This window comes from Bufo gargarizans, chromosome 7 (assembly GCF_014858855.1).
Source record: "Bufo gargarizans isolate SCDJY-AF-19 chromosome 7, ASM1485885v1, whole genome shotgun sequence".
NCBI lineage: Eukaryota > Metazoa > Chordata > Amphibia > Anura > Bufonidae > Bufo > Bufo gargarizans.
Genome location: NC_058086.1, coordinates 39020400 through 39045607, shown reverse-complemented (window position 1 = coordinate 39045607; position 25208 = coordinate 39020400). Strand labels below are relative to the sequence as shown.

At 44.9% G+C, this 25208-nt stretch overlaps 1 protein-coding gene across 2 annotated transcripts in view; it reads left to right on the top strand.

Annotated features, from left to right (window-relative positions):
• AK5 (adenylate kinase 5) overlaps positions 1 to 25208 on the top strand; it is a 194635-nt gene that overhangs the window by 19714 nt on the left and 149713 nt on the right. For both annotated transcript variants that reach the window (XM_044300470.1, XM_044300471.1), the window contains exons 2-5: positions 8317 to 8503; positions 8961 to 9128; positions 19009 to 19178; positions 19272 to 19383. In XM_044300470.1, coding sequence (XP_044156405.1) covers positions 8317 to 8503; positions 8961 to 9128; positions 19009 to 19178; positions 19272 to 19383 — 637 coding nt within the window. The remainder of the gene's footprint in view (positions 1 to 8316; positions 8504 to 8960; positions 9129 to 19008; positions 19179 to 19271; positions 19384 to 25208) is intronic.

The window sequence follows — 25208 nt, the reverse complement described above, 5'->3', positions numbered from 1 at the left end:
CACCAGCTAACCCAGAAATGCCAACATTGATGTGCGCTCTTCACTCCATGAAGTACATTGAAATACCTTGCCCACGACACTGTGTCACATCTGCACATAGGCAACCGAGACAAAGCAAATTCAGAAAGAAGCGCTCAAGGTCGCTCAACCATACGTGTAAAATGTGTCATTCTGCAAATATGTGAAATATAATCTGTGCAGTTTCAAATGAAGATGTGCAAACCTGGAAAATCACATTGCAAAACAGCATTACCATTACGGGTAGCAGACAAAGCCACTATGGTGCCGTATAATGTAGCCATAAACACTCAGTGTGCCGCCACATGGAGCCTCTGTACAGCATCATATCCATCACTTGAAACCTTACCGCAAAACGGACAAGAATAGGACGTGTTCTATTTTTGTTGCGGGACAGCACGCAATGTAAATAGGTCAATACCCGAACCACAAAAAAATGCGGTTGTGTGCCTACTAATATGGCATCCGGTGGAACATACAGCAGTGTATTTAAACATGGATGCAGTAGGAATTGTGAGGCACACAGATACCGTATTGGCCCCATAGCAGTCCATGGGCGCCATATTACACATCTGTGCAGCAGGTATACAGAATTTTCCCATGTACATGAACCTGTAGGCTGCATTCACAGAGGGAGTACATCACTGTAAGGAGCCTCCATTATGACTCCATGTTATAGAGCTATTCGAGGAGATCCACTAAGGACGTCCTCTGCACCACTTTGTGTTTTAGGCATTTTTTTCTACTTGACAGTAGGGTGTGGCTTAGCAAAAGGGGCACGGCTTAAGAAGTCCCATTAGGCGCCAAAATTTTGGCGCAAAATTCTGTTGTAAATTAAGATAACTCATAAACCTAAAGTGGAATTTTTGAAGACTTCCCTGGAATCTTTTTTTGTGAAATTTTTTGTGAAAACTGCTCCTAGCTAGAATAGACTTCCACTTGTTCCACACCGATCTCTGTAGATGCACCAGAATTATGAAGAGGCATGCGCGGCTTAAGAATTTGGTCGCTTCCCCCCGGCAGACTAAGGACTCGTGCACACAGGTGTTGCTGTTATTGCTGATCCGCAAAACACCAATCCCGACCGTGTGTTGCGCATTTTGTGGAACGGAGCATTCTATTTTTTTTTTTGCAAGGCCACGGGAACAGACATACGGATGCAGACAGCACTTGGAGTGCTGTCCTCACCTTTTGTGGCCCCATTGAATAGGTCTGCATCCGACCCCCATGAAATTTGGCTCGGATGCGGTCAAAAAACACGGTCGTCTGCATGTGCTCTAAGACCTTCGTATGAAAGACTAGACAGGCTAAGGATACATGCACATGGTACATATGACGTGTGGAGTTTCATGCAGAAAATCTCCAGTGTAACACAATACCAGCTAAGTAGATGAGATTTTCCAATTCACTTCTACACGGTGCAGAAATTTTCAGCGTGGAAATTGACCTGCGGTGCAGATTTTGTAGTCTTCAGCATGTCAACTGATTTCAGGATTTCAGTGCGTGTCAAAATCCACAAGTAATCCCTCATTTACACGTCAGTGTACGGTCAGTGTTTTCCGTCAGTGATTTTGAGCCAAAACCAGGTGCGGCTCTAAACACAGAACAGGAGCAAATCTTTCCCTTATACCTTATTTCTGTGGAGGCCCCAATCCTGGTTTTGGCTCACAATCACTGATGGAAATCACTGACGTGTGAATGGACTAAACGCGGATTTTGGTGCATAAAATCAATGTAAACCACACAAAAATCTGCACAGAAATCCACAAAAAAACGGGGGCAGAGCCTAACCGCTGGACAAGACGGAGGGCTGAGAGAGAGCTCCTTCCTCTTAACCCCGTGCTTCTTAGCTACTATGCGCCAGAGACCATCCCAAAATGGTTAAAATCAAGAGAGAAAAGAACAGAGAGGTGCCTGAAACCCCCAAAAGCAAGAAAAAACCAGGTAGAAATGGATACATTTCTCAAGAAGAAGCGGTCGACGTCCCCAACCCGCGCACGCAAGATGGTGCATCAAGTATATGAGCGGGAATCAGAGGGAGAAGAGGTGGAGGATGGAGACCACACAAGAGACAGCGATGATGCAATGCTCACTTAACAGGACAAAACAGGGGCCTTACAAAAGCTTTCTTCAAAGTCACGCTGTCCCAAGCCCTGGCTCCATTGATTCAAGAAATACGAGACCTGAGACAAGATATGAGAGCCCTGGGACATCGCGTGGAGAAACTGGAAACTGAGCAAACTCAAGTGGTGGCACACAGCACTGCCATGGTGCATTCGTTTGAAGCTCAGATTTCCTCCTTGAATAATGCTTACCTCATGATTGAGGATCAAGAAAATAGAAGTAGGATGAAAAATATCAGAATTAAAGGACTGTCAGAAGATGTACTGCCTGAAGAACTAGAAACAGCCACTAAGAAAATGTTCACAGACCTCTTGGGTGAGAACAGGGCGGGTGCCATCATTATAGAAAGAATACACCTGATCCCTTCGTCCAAGGAGAGCCGCCCAGGGAAGTTATCTGCGGATTACTGAGTTTCAAAGATACGGCGGACATTTTGCAAGCCTCCCGCGGCAAGAAGGAGATCAGGTACAATGAGTCATTGGTCTTGTTTTTTCAAGATATAGCCCCGACCACATTGGCCAAACGCTGAGCCCTTAAACCCTTCACTGACCACCTAAGAAGCCAAAAGATTTTATACCGGTGGCAATTTCCCTTTGGGCTCACTTTGAATGCGCAATCAAAATGGCCCAGGACTTAACAGCTGCCTGGAAGATCCTGGACATACCACCTATGCCGATAGAACCCTGGCTTCCAGTTGATATCAATTTATCTAAATTGCCGCAGCTACCGATCTGTGAATCCTGGGAGGCAATCGCTAAACATAAAACCTCTAATGGCAAAAGACGCCTTCAGTAAATTGCGCCCACTTATCCACTACTGCTTGATTTAAGAAGCAGATGAAGAAGATAAAATCACCAAAGTTTGAATGGGTATATCGAACTGCCCCATATTATGTAAGAGCTTACCAGAGGTCCTGCAGAACACCCCTGATGCCTTCCGATACATTAGGATTGATAGGAGTAACCGAAGACTAAATTAAGAATAGCATAAAGTCCACGTTTAGGAAAGACTTACTCCAGGAACTTTCTAGATGCAATTCGGTCCTCTGAGATCAGTTTTGGCACTTCTATATGCCTTTATATAACTGTTAACACTCCTTATGTTTGGAGATATATAAACATCGGCTGATGTTACTAACAGAAGGCTCGCTGCAGGCACTCGTCAAATGATTTGTGAATATTTAATTGCACACATCTCCGGCGTATATCTTTTCTTTTTCTTAATATTAACACCAGCAATGTCATTAGTTTAAGCTTTCTCTCTAACAAGCTGGTGTATTGGTTAAATGAAGCACGGGCGTGGGACGACTTATCTATACCACCTGCCCCTGTACAGTGGTCTAATACTGAGACCACGCAGGCATTAGTGCTATTTATGCTGTGGCATCTACTAAATGAAGTGGGGCCCAGCGCATTTAGCAAACCACTTTAATATCAGTCAATAACTGTTCCAGACTGTCTGTCTTTTCGTTCTTGTTTTGTTGTATGTTTTATCCTTTTGAGTCGCCTGGGATGGTACACAAGAGGCATACGTTGAATATTACACCTAGTTCCATATGGCGTCTGTGAATGTGACTACTTTCAATGTCAGAGGTCTTAACGCGCCTCAAAAAAGGTCACAGATCCTTACTCTCTTGAAGAAGAGCATGAGTGATATATGCTTTCTACAAGAGACGCATTTAAAAAAAGGCAAAATTCCTAAAATATCTCACACAAAATACACACAATGGTTCCCATTGTACATATCAATCAGCTGCTAGAGGGGTTAGTGTCGCAATCAGTGAACATATACCCTTCATTCCCATAGTAATACAACGGGATCCAGAAGGCAGATTCCTTTTTGTCAAAGGGAAGATTGGACAAACATTAGTATCTAATCCTAACAATCATCAGCATAAGTGGATGAAATCGCCCCAATCCAGATTTCAAGACTTTGCAGAGGGGATTAAAATAATAGGGGAGACCTTAATGTCTCATCAAACCCTGTCTTAGACTCATCATCAGGTGTCTCAACTAAATCCCCCAAAAACATTAGGAGGCATACAAAAAATATTAAATGATAACCACTTATTGGACTCCTGGCGAACACTAAATGCCTCAGAGACTATACGTTTTTCTCAGCAGTCCACCACACATATCAGCGAATAGACTAGATATTAATATCAGAAGCACAGATAGAGATGTTACGTAACTCCACCATTGGCCCTATCACGGTATCAGATCACGCCCCAGTAACAACCCTGCTTTCCTCTTCAAATCTACCTACAAGAGAATGGATGTGGCGTCTGAACGAAACCATATGAGACTCGGATACAAATGTATCTGATATTTCATGCAAACTAGCACATTACTTCCAAGAAAACAAACCATCAGACACCTCGCAGGCGATAGTATGGGAAGCCCACAAGGCGTGGAGAATTCATAGCATTAAGCTCCAAACTTAAAAAAAGAAAGACAGAAGAAGCTTAACTAACTACTAAGTCAAATAGCAACCATAGAATCTATTCAGAAAAAATCTAGAATGCAACCAGCCCAAGATGAACTGCTTTCATTAAGGAGACAGTTGAAAGAGCTTCTTAATCTAAAATGTGCAAAAGCCTACCAGTATGCTAAATATAAACAATATATGCATGGAGATAAACTAATGACATATCTGATTAAAAAATACAACGATACACAATCTGTCTCTATCAAAACAAGCTCGGTATAAATTGTCTCAGCCGCAAAAGATATAGCAGAAGAGTTTTGCTCTTTCTACAAAAAACTATGCAATCTAGACCTCACCCGTGCTACCCCACCAGAAAACGATCCAGAAACCGAAAAGAAAAAACAAATAGACAGGTTCTTAGACAACCTCAACCTCCCCAAAGCGAATGCAGTTTGTGCCCTCAGCACTGGAACAGCGGGGTTGCAGGTGGGAGTATTTTATTGTGTAGGTACAGCGCAGTACTGGTAAAATTTTAAAAGATATAAAGATGGACAACCCCATTCAGGGATTCTGCACTTAGGGTTTCCTGGCAATAAGCTTATTGCAAAATGGACCCCCTTCAAATAGTTGTCTTCTGTCGGAAACCTGCTAGTAATTGTTTAATTTTGCTGCAGCGCCACCTCAGGGGAAATTACGTATTACACAGTGTCGTGGGATGTTGTTTGAAGGGGTATTCTCATCTCAGACAATGGGGGCATAGCACTAGGATATGCCCCCATTGTCTGATAGGTGCAGGTCCCGCACCTATATCGAGAACGGAGCAGGTAAAGTGGTGGCTGGAGGACTCCGGTCCGGCCACCACCAAGCGCTCTCCTCATAAAAGTGAATGGAAACGCACTGCGCATGACCGGCCACCGCTCCCATTCACTTCTATGGGCCCGATGGAAATAGCCGAGCCAGGGCTCGGACATTTTCGGCAGCCCCATTTAAATGAATGGAGGGCGGTTGCGCATGTGCAATGCGCCTTCCACCACTTTCGGGGCTCCGTTTAAGAGAGGTGCTGGGACCCGCACTTATATCAGAAAATGGGGGCATATCCTAGCGATATGACCCCATTGTCTCAGATGACAAAACCCCTTTAAGGCAGGACAGAGCAGATTCTCCAGCTGTTCTGCTATCGCCCTGTACAGTAGACGCTTTGAGGTGATTTTTCGGACATTGTCTTGCCTTGTCTTGTTCTAGTCTTCTCCGTAGTTAGTTATATTATCAGTCTATTGTCGTGTAGAACGAAAGGACGAGCAGAATATGGTTACCAACACAACAGAGACCTGGGCGATGCAGATAATAATGGAGGATTGTCACTTGTAATTAGTGCGCAGAGGTGAAGTAGCTTAACGATCAGAGGCGTTCGGAAGAGGCGGCGAGGACGTGTCATGTGAACTCAGACTGTAAACACGCAGGGAACTGTTAATTAGCAAGAGCGAAGTAACATATGATAAGACGCAAGGAATTTTTGACGGAATTTTAATGGCAGCTAATGCAATTATCTATAGGCATCTCCACCCGAGTACATAAATCCTTTGCTTTACACCTAGCAAAAAAATTAAAAAATGTTTAGGTTTTGGTAAATGCCCTTACATTTGCCAGTTGACAACCACAAAAGATGTCAGTAAATTGTTGGGACTTGTTGTCACAGTCCCACACCAATTACCAATATGACCTTCTGGTTTGGTGACCTTAATTGTTCTCTCCCGGGTCTCTATGGCTAGGGCTGCACTGCAATATTTAGTCTTTTGAAACCATGAGATGACTGCAACATATCCTGACTATTCTTCAGCATATCCTTCACGAAAAAAAATCAGATCGGGGCACGCTGCGTTCACGAAGCGTAAATCCCAAATCTGAGCCTATTAGGATTATTCTGTCTGTGACCACTATAGTTAGCTCTGTTAGAGGTGGAGACTCAGTGGTCACCGAGACAGGAAGTGATGTCATTTGATGGACAGTTGCATGGGATTGGAGGGGGAGGTGGGATTTAAAGGAAACCTGACACGTTGAATATGGCGTCTAGCCTGCAGGCAGAGGGTGCTGAGCAGATTGATATATAGTTTTATGGCAAAAAATTTAGTATAACCTAAATGCTTCCTCTTTCTGGGCTTTGAAGTCCAGGAGACGGTCCTATCAGGGATTAACAGCTTTCCCTCTATGACTGTGTATACAGAGAGAGCTGTCAATCACTGATAGGACCGCCTCCCTGACCAGAGATAGCTGTCAATCACTGATAGGACCACCTCCCTGAGCAGATATAGCTGTCAATCACTGATAGGACCACCTCCCTGAGCAGAGATAGCTGTCAATCACTGATAGGACCGCCTCCCTGAGCAGAGATAGCTGTCAATCACTGATAGGACCGCCTCCTTGACCAGATATAGCTGTCAATCACTGACAGGACTGCCTCCCTGAGCAGAGATAGCTGTCAATCACTGACAGGACTGCCTCCCTGAGCAGAGATAGCTGTCAATCACTGATCGTGAACGCAAGCCTCCATCCACTGTGCAGTTTCCTGCACTGGCGTACTGCAGCTAGGCTCCCATTCACTTAAATGGGAGCTGAGCGGCAGTACCCCGGCACGTGACTACACAGTGGACAGCACCTTCTGGCTCTGGCATAGTTTCTAGAACAGGTGTCTGCCCAGGGTACGGGGTGTCAGACCCCAGCTGATCTGATATTAATGACCAGGGACAGATTGGAAACAGAAAGCGGCCCTGGGAAAAAACTAAAAGTGGCCCCATGTCGTAAGTGGCTCGTAAGTAACTGACAGAAGGTGAGGCCAACACAAGTAGGAAGGGACAACTCAAGTAGGTGGGGTCAGCAGTCTAATAGTGAAGCACAAAATACCACCCCAGCAGAACCAAATACTGCAATAGAGAACAAAATACCGCCCCAGCAGAACCAAATACTGCAATAGAGAACAAAATACCGCCCCAGCAGAACCAAATACCACAGTGCAGCACAAAATACCGCCCCAGCAGAACCAAATACCACAGTGCAGCACAAAATACCGCCTCAGCAGAACCAAATACTGCAGTAGAGAACAAAATACCGCCCCAGCAGAACCAAATACTGCAGTACAGAACAAAAGACCACTACAGCAGAACAAAATACCACAGTGCAGCACAAAATTCTGCCCCAGCAGAACCAAATACCACAACACATAAAATACTGCCCTATAAGTACCTAACATTATCAGCATTGATTGATGCTAAGAGCATAAGGTTGTTATGTACCGTCTGGCAGCCGTGAGGAGGACTCAGGTCGCCCCCCCTGGACATCAGACCACCGGGAAGCTTCCCTGTAGGGTCTATGGCCAGTCCGCCCCTGTTAATGACCTATCCTGAGGATTAGGACAATAGTTTCTAAGTACCGGAAAAAAACCTTTAATGTAGTATCGTAGCACTCGTGTAACACTGTTTCAGTGTTTTTGTATTGCTGAATAATTGGACAGAGGTTTCTTTTATCCGTTTTCTTTACCGTGAATATTATGGAAATTATCCCATACCTTTTACCTTGTAATTTCCAAGAAGAAGAATGTGAAGGATGAAAAATTGTTATCCTCTTACTTGCCTCTTTTCTCATTTTTATTACACGTTAAATTTGATCTCATAGAAGCAGCAACACTTGCAGCTGAAAATGAACGTTTGTGATTTAACCGGTATTCACGCTGAATATCTTATCCCAATTATCCAGGGCCTTCTGAATGGATTAATGTGCTACAGACCTGATGATCCTGTGGATTACTTGGAAAACTGTCTACAAAAAGTGAGGGAATTGGGAGGAACAGAAAAAGTCAAGTGGGACACATTTGTGGGACCAGACAAAAGAAATTTACCCCCGCTCAATGGCGGACAAGCGCGAAGATCGTTTTTCAGAAGTGGTAAGTAGTAAAATAGTGTAATATTTAAAGAGGACCTCTCCCCGCTCCTGACATGCCTGTTTTAATAGATCCATGCATTCCCCATGTAATAACAATTCTGGAGCATCTATTCTTACGGCTCTATGTTGTGCCGTTCCTTTATTATTCCTGCTAGAAGTTATGAATGAATTGCTAGCAGTCTGCAGTAAGGGTACAGAGGGGTGGTACCAGTTGGGGTGTGTTGTATAGTCTGAAAAGGGCAGCACTGATTGGATAGAGTGAGTCTGTGCGGGGACACCCCCCCCCCCCCCCCCCAACTGGTTACCACCCCTCTGAATCTTGCCACACAGAGGGGTGTCAGTAGAGGGTACTGCACAGGGCATCGGTCAGCTGAAGACTGTCAAGAGCTTTACAAGGAACCATTTGTAACCGTGCCTAAGTGTACCAACCATTTATATACTGTTTTTTCTTTCTTCAGTGTTACCAGAAAGTTGTAATTTTCCTTACCGCCGGTATGACCGGCTACCACCTATCCACCAGTTTTCCATAGAAAGCGACACTGACCTCTCGGAGACGGCTGAACTGATCGAAGAGTATGAAGTGTTCGACCCGTCAAGACCCCACCCAAAAATCATACTGGTGATTGGTATGTGAACATCTTCTTGTTTGACTCACGTGAAGGTCTTCTTTAGCATGAAGCAAGTTGAATTTAATGTAATTAAATAGATTGCTGCCGTAAAATGCAGCAGATTTGTGGCAGCAGATCGGCAAAGTATTTTGTCTGGTTTTGAAATTCCCGTTTTTCTAGTAGAATGTGACTGAAGAACGTCTCCCCAGCACGTTCTACAGCATGTGAGTTGCTGAAAAGGAATCCTGACTAATCCCTGCACTTCATCACTACTTTTCCTCCCAAATCTCCAGTTCTGAGAACCTACTGGAGCACCTTTATATTGCTTTTACATAATCTAGGAACCGAGGCTACTGTAGACTCTTGGTGGATTCCTTTGCTTTTGATGGGATCTGTCAAAAGTCAATAGGGACAACTGGTTTCTCATATCTTGTTTTTTTTACTAGGAAACAAATAGTGTCAAAAAGTGTATGTCAGCTGCTTATCTTATTGCCTCATGGAAATAACATGCATATGAGACCGAACTGAACATGCATGTCTGTGAGGGAAATGGGACTGACGGCTGCCAACATATCGTTGAGCTGAGGTCTACCAGATGACCACAGACTTGAAGGCTATGTCCACCTTAGCAACCAATTCCCTACAGCCTCAGTGTTGCCGAACCAAGATAGAAACCATCTTTGTAAATTGTTTCGATTACAAATCTCATACTTTTTTGTTTTATACAGCACCTTTGTGTTTCCATGGTTACAGACTACAAATACTGTGTGTTGTCTGATCCTGTAGTCATACCCCTTGCATCTGTCTTTTACTTTCTGGGTTATCTTATATGGTAGCAAGAGGTAAGGGGCTTGTTAGGGGTCTGTTGGCGTTCCACTAAGGTTCCCACCATTTGGACAGCAAGAGTATCACTGCATGCTGTTCTTAATGCCAAATGTGATGGAAACCTCAATGGAGTACCCTAGTGCAGATGTGAGCAGAGCTTAGAAAATGTATATGGCAAAGTCAAGCCTTTTCTTCTTCTTTTTTTTTTTTTTTTAAATCCAAGCTGGTATTGGGGACACAGAACAGCTGTTTGAAAACAGTCACATTTAAATATTTTATTACGTCACTTAAGGGATGTTCGGTGTAATGCCAAAAGACTCTCCCCAAAGATCAGGCCGCAGTTTACATTTTTTATTAATTAAATGTTTAATTAGCTTCTATCTGTAAATTAGAAAATACAATATAGACAACAGGGCGGCCAACGTCTCAGCCTTGGTGGTTTGTGTAATTACTGTCCTCTTAGGGTCTGCTCACACCTTTTGAAATTTTATGCAGATTTTGACAAAATCATTTACCACAAAAATTTCAACGTGGTAAAAAAAAAGAAAATATTAATTAGACAGCAACTTATTTTTATATATTTTTATAGATGGAAAAGATGGCAGATTACCCACACAAGGATTAGACTGTGTTGATGATACAGAAAGGGAGGCAGTACTATCTGTACCTACATCATTTACAGGGAGGCAGTACTATCTGTACCTACATCATATACCAGGAAAAAGAGGGAGGCAGTACTATCTGTATGTACACCATTTACAGCAAGGCAATACTTTCCGTACATCCATCATTTACAGAGAGATACAGGGAGGCAGTACTATCTGTACCTACATCATTTACAGGCAAAGACAGGGACGCAGTACTATCTGTACTTGCATAATTTACAGGAAGCGACAAGGAGGCAGTACTATCTGTGCCTCCATTATTTACAGGAAGACAGTACTATCTCTACTTACATCATTTACAGGAAGAGACAGGGAGGCAGTACTATCTGTACCTACATCATTTACAGGGACAGACAGGGAGGCAGTACTATCTGTACCTACATCATTTACATGGAGAGACAGGGAGGCAGTACTATCTTTACTTACATCATTTACAGGGAGAGACAGGGAGGCAGTAATATCTTTACCTACATCATTTACAGGGAGAGGCAGGGGGGAAGACAGGAAGCATTGTGCAGGGAGAGGCAGTACTGTCTGTACCTATATAATTTTGCACATTTTTCTGACCTGCTTTCCCTCTATAAGATGAGTTGTTGCTCTGCACAGTCAAGATAAGTGCATTGTCTTATAAAAAGTAATTATAATACAAAGAAGACCCTTGCGTTGAGGGCCTCCCAGGAGTTATATTTTGACTTCTTCCACACAGAACATACATGTGTTTTACAAATGGAAAGAGCAAACTGGGCATGTGGAAATGGCATGGAAGATCATCGATCATTTTCTGCCTCCCTTGCGCCCTCCTATTTGAAAGAATATCAGCTTGTACTTCGTTATTGTGGTACTTTATGGTTCGGGCACATTTGCTAAATCTATTCTCTGTGGACATAGTGGTTACTGGCCGCATAGCATCCCTGGAGTCCTAATGCCTAGAAATTGTGTAAATTGTGCTAATTTAAGAAAATCCCAGAAAACCACTCAGTTCTATTTTATTTAATTCATCTGAAAGCCGTGTGGCCTAAATTGGCTTAAAAGCTGCTGTAATTTGAGCTAAATTCTCTGTCCCTGATGTGAGAAACCCGATGCTGGACATAGAAATTACAGACAGATCTGATGGAACATTTTATTGTTTTAATAACTGAAATTAATTTCTGTTGTCCAAATGTTCTGGGAGATATTTGCATTGTCCAGGACTCCACAACAGGCTTTTCTCCAGTAAAACTTTGATCTGGCCGCATGAAAAGATATGTTCAGCCGTGTCACGTGTCACATATATATATATATATATATATATATATATATTATTTTTTATTTTATTATTATTATTTTTTATTTACTAATTAACACCAGAGACTGAAACATAAACTTTTTTCGAATCTGTTTGTAATAACCGTTGCATTTTAAATTCTGTTTTCTGTACACAATTATAGGGACGATCATCTTGCCCGAGCTGCTGTTATAGCATTCAGAGATATATTCATAGGGGGGCCTGGAGAGGACTCATTGCTCATTGACTTTTATGGGAGAGTGTAGTGGGCATGCTCTGAGACCTGTGCAGAGGTCATTGTGCAGGGAGGGGCAGGAAGTGAACTGTGACCATTATCTATTATAATTATGAGTATGATTATTATATAGGTGTTACCCTCCCCCTCCCATTGTAATTCTGCCTGTAATAATAATGAGATGACTGCTGATAAGCGATCTCTACAGAATAGAAAGTCTCTATTATAAAACACAGTTGCCTGAGTGAAAACTGCAGGATTTCAGTTTTTGTTTATAGGTAATGATATGAAAAATATCTTCTCGATAGGTCTTCAGTATCTGATCGGTGGGGGTCTGATACCTGGGATCCCTGCTGATCAGCTGTTTGAGAAGGCACTGGCGCCACTGCGCCTTCTCTCAGCTCACCAAGCACAGTGCCATACGTTGTCTAGCGGCAGTGCTTGGTATCGCCACTCAGCCCTGTTCACCCTAATGGGGCTGAGCTGCGCCTAGGCCATGTGACCGATTAACGTGATGTCACTCGGCCTAAGCAAAGCTGCGAAAAGTCCATGGCGCTACTGCGAGCGCCAGTGCCTTCCCAAACAGCTGATCGTAGGGTTCCCAGGTGTCGGACCCCTACTAATCAGATACTGATGTACCAATCAGAGATAGGTCATCAGTTGAAAAAACTCATAAAACCCCTTTAAAAGTGTTAAAAACAATTCGAACAATAGGTCAATTTCTGATGAGAAATTCCCTTTAAAGGGGCTGTCCAGTCAGGGCAAGCTCTGTCCACACAGTATTTTAGATCATATGGAAATCACGAGGGGAGGGAACTCTGGAATATATTAAATTAGTGTTCCTTATCTGATGAAAAAAGGTAAAACATATCAAAAACAGGATTATAAAAGCCTTAGTCTATTTTGCTTGAACCACTTCGCTGCGGGTTCGTTTCAGTGTGTCGGCTTCTTTGTGCATTCACCTGTGCACTCAGTAGTTAGAAACATAGTAACATAGTACATAAGGCCGAAAAAAGACATCTGTCCATCCAGTTCGGCCTGTTATCCTGCAAGTTGATCCAGAGGAAGGCAAAAAACCCCTGTGAGGTAGAAGCCAATTTTCCCCACTTTAGGGGAATAAAAAATTCCTTCCCGACTCCAATCAGGCATCAGAATAACTCCCTGGATCAGCGACCCCTCTCTAGTAGCTATAGCCTGTAATATTATTACACTCCAGAAATACATCCAGGCCCCTCTTGAATTCCTTTATTGTACTCACCATCACCACCTCCTCAGGCAGACAGTTCCATAGTCTCACTGCTCTTACCGTAAAGAATCCTCTTCTATGTTTGTGTACAAACCTTCTTTCCTCCAGACGCAGAGGATGTCCCCTCGTCACAGTCACAGTCCTGGGAATAAATAGATGATGGGAGTGATCTCTGTACTGACCCCTGATATATTTATACATAGTAATTAGATCTCCTCTCAGTCGTCTTTTTTCTAAAGTGAATAACCCTAATGTTGATAATCTTTCAGGGTACTGTAGTTGCCCCATTCCAGTTATTACTTTAGTTACCCTACTCTGGACCTTCTCCAGCTCTGCTATGTCTGTCTTGTTCACAGGAGCCCAGAACTGTACACAGTACTCCATGTGTGGTCTGACTGGTGATTTGTAAAGTGGTAGGACTATGTTCTCATCACGGGCATCTATGCCCCTTTTAATGCAACCCATTATCTTATTGGCCTTGGCAGCAGCTGCCTGACACTGGTTTTTGTAGCTTAGTTTGCTGTTTATTAAAATTCCTAGATCCTTTTCCATGTCAGTGTTACCGAGTGTTTTACCATTTAGTATGTACGGGTGACTTGCATTATTCCTTCCCATGTGCATAACCTTACATTTGTCAGTGTTAAACCTCATCTGCCACTTATCTGCCCAAGCCTCCAGTCTATCCAGATCCCTCTGTAGTAGTATACTGTCCTCTGTAGTATATATACAGTATACTGTCCTCTTCAGTGTTAATTACTTTACACAGTTTAGTGTCATCTGCAAAAATTTATATTTTACTGCGCAGGCCTTCTACAAGATCATTAATAAATATATAGTTATCTCTTTCTCTGGGCAAGTTCATTCAAGACAGGGAGCAGTAGCAAAGTTTAGAGGGACCTTCCTCTTTCTCAAGTGTCTTAAACCCGCCAAGGGAATGTATTGCTGTCTAACAAAAAATAAAATTGTCATACATGTGAATAGAAAAGCTAGGAGTAAATTGCATTCTCTAACCTGACATACACACAGGAGTGAGCGAAGGCTCAGCTGCTGCACTAATGGTTGGGTTCTGTATTTTCTATTATTTACTTAGTATGCAGCGAAGACATGTTTAGCTTATGAGACAGTCACTACCAGATCCAATGGAGCATTTCTGAGATTTTTTTCTGATGCACTGAAAGGGTACAGACACCTTTGCGAAATATTTCTATTGTTCATTTGCTTCCTAAATGCAAAATGAAGCAATTTTCTAAATTGTCATCTTTGCAAATTTCCTACTATTTTTGCCGTTGTTTAGCCTGTGTTATACCCGCACCTGGCTTGCTGCCCTTTTGTTCCAGACACCGATCCGATAATGTTTTGCCTCTGGCTGTGTGGTCTCTTTCTCCCTGCTCTCCCCTTCCCTTCTCTCAGTGTTAGAGATAGCAGCAAGGAGGGGGAGGAGGTCATACTCAGCAGGTCAGAGTGTGGAGATGGGGGAAGCGTCCAAGTTTTCAGGGAAGACTTGTCACAAATGCTGTAGATAAGGAATATTTTATGAGTGTGTTGATCTTGTGGAAGGCAGTGACGTGTCCACTCAATAATATATGTTAGAGAGGGCTGAGTAGATGTAGTGCCATGTGATTGGGGACAGTGCATTGTATAGTAAACCAAATTATGGTATTGACAGCAGTGGGAGAAGAGTGTACTGTTTTTGTGGGGGACAGTGCCCTGTCCCCCTATTTGATGATAATGAGGACAGGGCTGGATGCAACAAGGGTGGTGTCATAAAATGGGCATTGATACAAGACAGTGTAATAACCAATCATATGTGATAATGATAAGAGCAGCGGAGGATGAGTGTACTGATCTAGCGCGAGGCAGTGCGCTTTCCATTCGTCTGATTGGTTTGAATCTGACAGGTGTAGTGTGTATTGAGATTATGTGATGGAAATTATGAGAGCAGCATTAGATGAGTGTGTTGATTTTGTGGGGGGCAATGCCCTGTTATTATAAGACTGGGGCTGAATCTAATGGGAGGGCTGTGTCGTTATTGTTGTACATTGTGTCACGTTACAATATGGGAATGATGACGGCAGCAGGAGAGTTGTGTGCAGACTTTGGGGAAGTCGGTGACTTATGATGATGTTCTGGAAGACGGAATGTGTAGTGAAGTGACTGGTGGCAAAGCACCCGGTAGTGATGAGAGCAGCAGGAAAGGAGTGGGTTGAACTGGTGTGAGGCAGTGACCTGCCCAGTAAAGTGACTGTGTTACTGAGGAGGAAGCTGTATTTGACAAGGCAGTGTGATGAGTGCTCTGGGGTACAATATTGTGTAGCTAGCTGTCAGGGCAATGATGACAGCAGTAGGAGAAGAGGGTTCTGATCTTGTCGGAGGCAGTCACCTGTCTGCCTATGTAATGATGTTACTGAGGTCATGGATTTCTGGAATCAGAGCAGCGTCATAGCGTGAAGAGAGGAATGAAGATAAGTGGAAGGCCACAGTAGCATGAGCACATGAGTATTTCAGAGGAGGGTTGTGCTCATCTTGGGGGATGCACTTCCGTGTCCATTTACCATGTCTCTATTTTAGTGATGGCACATTTGCAAGGGGCAACTCATTATTTTTATTCAATTTATTGATCTTGAAGGCTTGTTTGACATTAGTTACAGTAATTTACTGAGTCCAAATTAATTTAGCCGTAAAAGCCTCTAATTAAGACTTGCGCAAATACATTACCCTGTGCTAGATGACATCTCTTTAGGACATTGGCACAAAAAAAGTATAGTAAAATCCAACAAGCCATAGAGGAGACCACAAAAAAAAGCAAGCGATGAGGGATCTTTTTTCAGGATCACGTGATGACGTGAACATGCGGCGTCGCGCTCCCCTGCCTCTTGCTGTTCTGTCTAATTGCTGCCGTGTGGGACGCTGAAACCATGTGCGACGGCGTGGGTTCCTGACCGGTTAGTGAAGGAGACTCCGTACCTGGCCCCTGTTGCTCTCGCTGCCTCCTGCTCTTGCTCCTGCCCCCTCTTCAAGTTGATTCTCCCTCTCCTGGATTCGGCTCCTTTCCTTCAGGTTTTCGGGTGTCCCTTGGCTGGGTGCTCCCTGGCCGTTTGTGGACCCCTTCTGCCTGTTTGTTTGCGCTGCTGTGTTGAGGATCCTGGACAGTCTTCCGATTTGTACGGAGAAACGATTGGTGGTCTGCTGGCCTGGTGAAGAGGAGCCGTCTGACGCGATTCCAGGCTTGGTGAGATCTGTCCCTGCTGGGCTTACTTGTTATGTCTGCCCCATTTCTGCCCCATCCCTCCGCTCCCCTTGTTTTTTTCCCATTGGGTTTGAGGTGTTATTATTAACAGGGCTATTGGAATAACTCATTGGTGGCAGCGGCAGCAGTGTAATCGCGGGGCTTCGATCGGTTACCATGGCAACCAGGATGCTACTGAAGCCGTCCATGGTAACCTCCCTGCTGCTGTGTGTACTATGCACAGGGCAGCAGGGACAGTGCGAGGTCCTAGTCACCATCATAGAGCTCTATCAGGGCAAATAGGACAAGGGATCCCAGGTTCTAGCCCCTAAGGGGGAAATAGTTATTAAAGCGAATCTGTCACCTGCTTTTACCATTTTAAGCTGTCACCATCGCCATGTTGACTAAAGTACCTTATTTCCTGCAGTCTTCTTCTTACTTTATTTCGTTTTGTCCTTTTTATGATATGCTAATGAGGCTCCAAGGTGCCCAGAGGGGCGCTTTTTTCCTTCTCCGGTGCCCAGTGACGCCCCCCTGCAGTGCCCAAGAACGCCTCCTGATCCTCAAATAACCTCCCACAGCCCCAGCAAACGTTCCGCCCCCTCCCCACGTCATCGTCTACCTTCGAGAAATGCCCCGTCCTTCTTCCTGTCGGCGGCCAGAAATCTTGCGCAGGCGCAGTACCGCCTGCGGCCTGCGCCTACACGATCAGATATCACATATCGCCACATCCAAAAATCCAAACTATTAAAATATAAAAAAATCTCCTATGCGGTGAACGCCAGAACAGGAAAAAAAAATTTAAACTGCGCGATTCGCCATTTTTTCAAATGCGGAATACATGCGGCTTTTTTGGTGTTTTATTTTTTTCGCATGGTATCGAATGGTATCTAGTATCGCAATACTTTTTTATGGTATCGAAATCGAATCAAAATTTTGGTATCGCAACAACCCTAATACAGTTACATTTCATTGAATAACTGAGCAGCTATACAAAATTTTTTATTACATGCAATGACAAAAGTATTCAGATCTAGGTGCTGGTTTGAAAACTATGGAATATTATTTGTGCGACAACCCCTTTATGGTGGGCAGGCACCAAGGTCAGGGGCAGGCGGCAAGCAAGCAAAGTCCGTTTAATCGAGAAGCAGAAACTTTCAAACACCTTCACACAAGGCACCAGACAAGCTAGTGACCAAGATTGCTCAGGCGCCTTCCTGAGGCAGGAAGCGCCTTTTAATACATCCTGCAACCCAGCCATAGGCCGGGGAGATAGAGGGTGTGCACGTGCTGCCTCACAAAAGGAGGAGAGACGCGGCCGCTACCTGTCTTAACAAGCAGTACAGCAGGATGGAGGATGCCAGGGACACATAGCTGCACTCGTGCCAGCAAGGAAGGAAGCTCCGGCACGGGGCGCAGATACAACAGTTTAAGCTACCAGCTGCCCGCGCTTATCAGCACGGCAGCAGGAGGGAGTGAGCGAGCCTGGCGCCCGCGTGCAGGGGCAGCAGCGCAGGCATGGAGAGCTGGGCCAACACCCCAGAATCAAGTCTCTATCTCACATATATCCAGTATTCGTATGTACGATTGATATTAGCGGCTCCTCTTATAGACTTAAAGGGCTTCTGTCACCCCACTAAACTGTTTTTTTTTTTTGTGTACTTATAATCCCTATCCTGCGATATTGCTATACCTTATGTTATTAATAATTTTCGTTCAGTAGATTTTGCAAAAAAAGTACTTTTATGATATGCTAATTACCTTTCTACAAGCAAGAAGGGCGTCTACTTGCTGGTAGCAGCCGCAGAAAACCGCCCCCTCCTCTTGTTGATTGACTCCTTGCTCGCCTCCTCAGCACTCCCTCAGTGCGCCTGCGCCGATGACGTCACCGAAAGAGAAGAGGGAGTGCTGAGGAGGCGAGCCTCCTTATCTCAGAGCGCCTGCGCCGAATCAACACAGGCGCGCGATTTTTGAAATGCTGACAGGGCCGGCAGAAGGAGGAGATCGCGGCTGGCCCTGTCAATCAACAAGAGGAGGGGGCGGTTTTCTGCGGCTGCTACCAGCAAGTAGACGCCCTACTTGCTGGTAGAAAGGTAATTAGCATATCATTAAAGTACTTTTTTTGCAAAAATCTACTGAACGAAAATTATTAATAACATAAGGTATAGCAATATCGCAGGATAGGGATTATAAGTACACAAAAAAAAAAAAAACTGTTTAGTGGGGTGACAGAAGCCCTTTAAGTCTTAAGTCCACAAGTCATTCATTATGAATTATTACATTTTCAGAGCATATTTCTTCCTTACTCATCGGGGCTTCTTCTGGTTCATACACATCCCAATGGGTTTAGTGGTTTCTTGGCAGAGCCCCCTCTTGTAGAGTTTTGTTTCTCCTGGCTTTGATCCATGCGTCTGATTCTGCTATTTTTTACTCCTAGGTGGACCCGGTAGCGGTAAAGGGACCCAGAGCCTGAAAATAGCCGAACGCTACGGATTTGAATACATATCAGTGGGCGAACTGCTGAGAAAAAAGATTCACAACACGAGTAGCAACAGAAAATGGAGCCTAATCGCTAAGATAATAACGACAGGAGAACTGGCTCCGCAGGTAAGGCCGCATCACCTCTGCCGTTAACCTAAATCTAATCCATTATACGCGCAGGCAATTAACGTCCCCTTTCTCTCCTCCGCTCTCTTAAAGGAAACCACAATCACTGAAATTAAACAAAAACTAATGCAAATTCCAGACTCGGAGGGGATCGTTATAGACGGATTTCCCCGAGACGTGGCTCAAGCGCTGTCCTTTGAGGATCAAGGTAAGCACCTCTCTCATCCGCTTATTCACTTTTTGTGTTGTCAGATGCCTGGCAGGAAACAATTTGCAGCAAATCAAGTCCCGCTCTGATACCCACTTTACCAACAGGGAGACGCAGGATTAATCTTCCCTTAATGATGTATTCTTTTGTGGACGTCGCGCCATGTCCTGTATTGTTGAACAGCGGGTATTAAGCCGCTTGTAAAAACTCCAGAGAAAGTCCCTAATCGATGAGGCTACTTTCACACTAGGGTTATTCTTTTCTGGCACCGAGTTCCGTCCTAGGGGCTCAATACCAGAAAATAACTAATCAGTTTTATCCCCATGGATTCTGAATGGAGAGCAATCTGCTCAGGATGCATCAGGATGTCTTCAGTTCAGTCTTTTTGACTGTTCAGAATGGAGATAATACCGCAGCGTGCTATGGTTTTATCTCCGGCCAAAAAAACTGTACACTTGCCTGAATGGCGCATTTTTTTTCCATAGGAATGTAGTAGTGCATTCAAAATACCGGAATGCCGGATCCGTCATGCACAGACCGAAAAAAATGTGATATAAATAAATGCCGGATCCGTTTTTCCAGAAAGATGCATCCGGCATTTCAATGCATTTGTGAGACGGATCAGGATCCTGATCAGTCTTACAAATGCTATCCGTTGGCATACTTTTTGACGGATCCGGCAGGCAGTTCCGGCGACGGAACTGCTTGCCGGATCACTCTGCCGCAAGTGTAAAAGTAGCCTTAGACATAATAACGGGATGTCTGACCATGTTATGGTAATACATTTAGCATACATTTTGAAGGTGTGTTCGCTGGTTGCGCTTACGCTCCTATATGGAGGGAAGGCATTTGCAGATCTAGGATATATCCAGGGGGAGATATGTATCTGTCTCCAGTATTGCCTCTTATTGCAGCTGATTCTATTTGTACCAAAGTATAATTTAATGTGAATGTCAATTTAACATCACACAGTAAGAAAGAAAAAAAAAAGTAAGTGAACCCTTAGGAATTGCCTGGGTTTTTGCATTATGGTAATTAGTAATAAATCGTGGTCTGATTGTTCTCCGAGTCACAATTAGAGACAAACACAATCTAACTAAACTCATAACCCACAAGCAGTTGTACCATTCATTCCTTTATTGAGCACGCTGAGTAAACCTCCAAAGTGAAAGAAGAAAAAGTAAGTGAACCATTGAATTTAATTAAGAAATATATGAAAAAGACGGGGACCACTCAGTGCCCCCCTTCTTTTTCATATATTTCTTTGTTTTTTGGTACAGGCATATGGTGAGCCTGAGGTGGTGTGCACCAGTCCCATCTCTGGTTCGATAGGCGAGCCACTCATTGTCATATTTCTCCATTGAATGTAATTACCTGCAGATCCCCCTTTAGCAGCAATCACTTCCACCAAATATTTTGTATACAGGGGCGTAGCTATAGGGGGTGCAGAGGTAGCAGTCGCTATCGGGCCCAGGAGCCTGAGGGGCCCAAAGACCCTTGTGCCACATAAGACACTGGCATTATAGAAAGTGCATACTGGTCAATTTACACCTCTGGCTGGAGGGAAGGGGTTAGGTTAAGAATTTGGCATAAGGGGGTGCCCTTTCAATGTCTTCCTCAGGCAGCAGGAAGGCTATGTGCTCCCCTGCCCCTTGCCAACAAGCACTGAGGGACGGGGGCCCAAGCTGAACTCTTGCACCAGGGCCCATGAGCTTTTAGCTACGCCCCCTGTTTGTATAGCAGCGAATAAGATTTGCAAAATGTTGACGAGCAATTTTGGACCATTTCTTCCTGAAAATCCGTTTCAGTTGATCGGTATTTCTGGCATGCCTGCCATGCACAGCCCTTTTCGGGTTATACTACAGCATCTCCATAGGGTTAAGATCAGGAATTGGCCATTCCAAATCAAATTTCAAACATCTATAGTGGATTTACTTGTGTCCTCTGGATTATTGTCATGTTGCACCACCCACCGTGTCTTCAGCTTGATCTCATGGACTGATGCCCCTACACTCTTTGTTTTGTAAAAAATGTTTCATTCACCTTAGGCCTCATGCACACGACTGTTTTTTTTTTAAGGTCCGCAAAAGTGTGGTCCGTAGGTCCGTGATCCGTGACCGTTTTTTTCATTCATGGGTCTTCCTTGATTTTTGGAGGATCCATGGACATGAAAAATGAAAAAAATATCTAAGTCAAGTTTGCCTTTGAAATTATAGGAAAAAACGGACACGGATCACGGACGCGGATGACAATCTTGTGTGCATCCGTGTTTTTTCACGAACCCATTGACTTGAATGGGTCCGTGAACCGTTGGCCGTGAAAAAAATAGGACAGGTCATATTTTTTTCACGGCCAGGAAAAACGGATCACGGATGCGGCTGCCAAACGGTGCATTTTCCGATTTTTACATGGACCCATTGAAAGTCAATGGGTCCGCGAAAAAAAACGGAAAACGGCACAACGGCCACGGATGCACACAACGGTCGTGTGCATGAGGCCTTAGAAGAAAGTGTTCCTTCAATAATCACAAGGTCTCCAGGGCCTGAGGCGGCAAAACAGCCCCAAACCATGATGCTCCATCCATCAGCCCCAAACCATGAGGCCCCCTCCCAGTGTTGGACTGAGGTCCATTGGGCCCACCAGAGGAAATGATTCTGAGGGCCCACGCTCTGCGACCCTAAGGGCCCTGTTTTATTAGGGTTCCATTCTTGTCATAGCTTGGGCCCACCAGAGGATCCTCTGGTACTCTGGTGGGCCAGTCTGACCCTGCCCCATACTTCACAGTTTGGATAACATTTTGATGAGGTTTTTTACCATACTTGTGGACAAACCATACAGGTGGTCTCTCTGGCAATCTTGAGATTGACTACAATGTTTTTGGGACATCAACAGCTTCCTTCTTAGTCTTCTTCTATGAACAGAGATCTTTGCTGCTGCCCTTTCTCACATGCTCCAGGATTGTCCATTGTACCTTTGCAGTGATCGTAGCAGGACAACCACATCTAGAGAAAGTAATAACAGTCGTGAATTTTCTCCATTTGTAGATAATTTCTCTAACTGTGAAATGCTGGTCTTTAGCAATGTCATTGTAGACCTTTCCAGCTTAGCAGTTGCAGTGGCGTAGGGATCGCCATAGCAACCATAGCAACCACCAGTGTAGTGGGCGGGGCATGGGCGGGCGGCAGTAGCGTAGCTATAGGGGGCCCCCCAGGAGATAAGCAGTACAGCCCTGGCAGTCACGGGTAGTTTACAACACTTGCGCGCTGCAGGCGGCGCCGGCGGCTAAGTTTACAGAGGGGCGGAGGCTCAGCCAGAGGAGGGAGGTCCCGCTCCCGTGGCAGTACTGGCCGGACGTGGAGGAGAAGATCGATGCGACTCGCAAGTGAGTGAGGTGGTGGCCTCCACTGCTCAGTGTCGATGGAACGTCACGTCAACCACTGACACTGGGAGGTGAAGATCATCTACCTGATAATTTACTAGCTTTGGGCTCTGAAACTAACGGCACCAATTGCGGGCAAACATAGGGGGGCAAAAATAGAGAATAAAGAAAGCACTGGAACCAGTGATGAGCTAGATCTGTAAAGGTTTACAGTTACAGTTCTGTGAGGACACGGCAGGTCCTCTTTATGTAAACTATTGTCTTACCATAAGACAGGGGCCAAAACACACCAGGAAAGATTCACCTCCCGAAAGTCATGCTCAAACATTGATGCTGCTGGACAGTGCAGCCAATAGCCATGTTTAATAGTAGGGCGGTGTGCCACTCAAGCACGGAAGATATAGAAGTGTCCTCTCCTCTCATTATAAGGCCTCAGGCACACAACTGTATGAACTTTGCAGTCCACAAAACGTGGATCCGCAAAATACGGATGACTTCAATGGGCCCGTGGTCCACATTTTGCAGCCAAGATAGTTCTTTTACAGCCAATGTTCTATCTTTTGCAGACTGAACATACAGATGCACAAAGCACACAGATCATTGGTAAAAAAGATAGAACATGTCCTATACTTGGCTGCAAAATGTGGACCACAGGCCCATTGAAGTCAATGGGGCCACACAAAAAAAAGATGCAACATGGACATCATTCGTATTTTGTGGATCGGCAATTTGCAGACCACAAATACATACAGTCGTTTGCATGAGGCCAGCTCAGAAGATGGAAGGAGGAGCCCAGCAGGGAAGATAGAAGGAGGGGTCCAACTGAGAAGATGGAAGAAATGGTCCAACTGAGAAGATGAAAGGAGGGGTCAAGCTGAGAAGATGGAAGGAGGGGTCCACATGAGAAGATGGAGGGAGGGGTCCAGCTGAGAAGATGGAAGAATGGGTTCAACTGAGAAGAGGAAAGGAGGGGTCCAAATGAGAATATGGAAGGAGTCATCCGAATAAAAAGATGGAAGGAGGGGTCCAACTGAAAAGATGGAAGGAGGGGTCCAACTGAGAAGATGGATGGAGGGTTCCAGCTGTGAAGATGGAAGGAGGGGTCCAACTGAGAAGATAAAAGCAGGGGTTCCCTTTAAGTTGTAAATAATAAACTTGTGCAAAGTATGTACTAGTATGTAGTACCTTATAGTGCTGCAGAGTAGTTTCCTAATGCACTTTTTCTTTGTTTAGCTGCATTTAGCCTCCTTGAGAAATCAATGTTTTATTCAGTCGCTGCCCCGTGCTTCAAGTCAGGTTTGAAGTCAAGGGGGCAGCGGCCTAGGTGTCTCCAATGCTGCTCTCCCCGCCTCCCGCCGCCTTTATTGACAAGCCGGATCTCAGTGCTGGGACCGTTCTCCCAGCCCGCATGCGCAGTAAAGGGCTGCTGTAGCCTGTAGTGCGATCCCGGCTCCGGCTCGTACACTCAGCCGGCTTCAGTTTCGCTACTGCGCATGTGCCCGGCATCTTCTGTAACTGCGCTAGTATGTAAGGCTGGCGGGCGCATGCGTAGTAGCGAAACTGAAGCCGGCTGAGTGTACGAGCCGGAGCCGGGATCGCGGTACAGGCTACAGCAGTCCTTTACTGCGCATGCGGGCTGGGAGCGCGGTCCCGGGACTGAGATCCAGTGTGTCAATAAAGGCGGCGGGAGGCGGGGAGAGCAGCATTGGAGACGCCTAGGCCGCTGCCCCCTTGACTTCAAACCTGACTTGAAGCACGGGGCAGTGGCTGAATAAAACATTGATTTCTCAAGGAGGCTAAATGCGGCTAAACTAAGAAAAAGTGCATTAGGAAACTACTATGCAGCACTATAAGGTACTATTTACAGCTTAATAAGCGATTTTTTTGGTGACAGATTCCCTTTAAGCTCACTTACATAAGGAACGCGGCGTCCGTCTTACAATAGTTGCCGGGGTCAGTCACTATCAGGGACACTGTTATTGGGGGGGGGGGGGCCCATAATTTTTTTTTGCTATGGGGCCCATGCATTTCTAGCTACGCCCCTGTCTGGCAGTTTATATTGATGACCTATCCTCAGGATAGGTCATCAATATCAGATCAGCAGGGGTCCGCCGATCAGCTGTTAGAAGAGGCAGACACTCCGTGAGTACAGCAGCCTCTTCCTAGGCCATGTCACCATACATCGGTCACTTGTCCTAGTTGCAGCTCCACCTACTTGAATTGAATGGGGCTGAGCTGCAATACCAAGCACAGCCACTGTTCAATGTACAGCGCTGTGCTCGGAAAGCTGCGGGAGACAGCTGCGGTCACCAGCGCAGCTCACTGAAACAGCTGATCGCCGGGTGTGCTGGGACTCAGACCCCTGCCGAAGTGATATTGATGACCCATCCTAAGGATAGATCATTGTTATCAATACCTGGATAACCCCTTCAACTCTCTATAA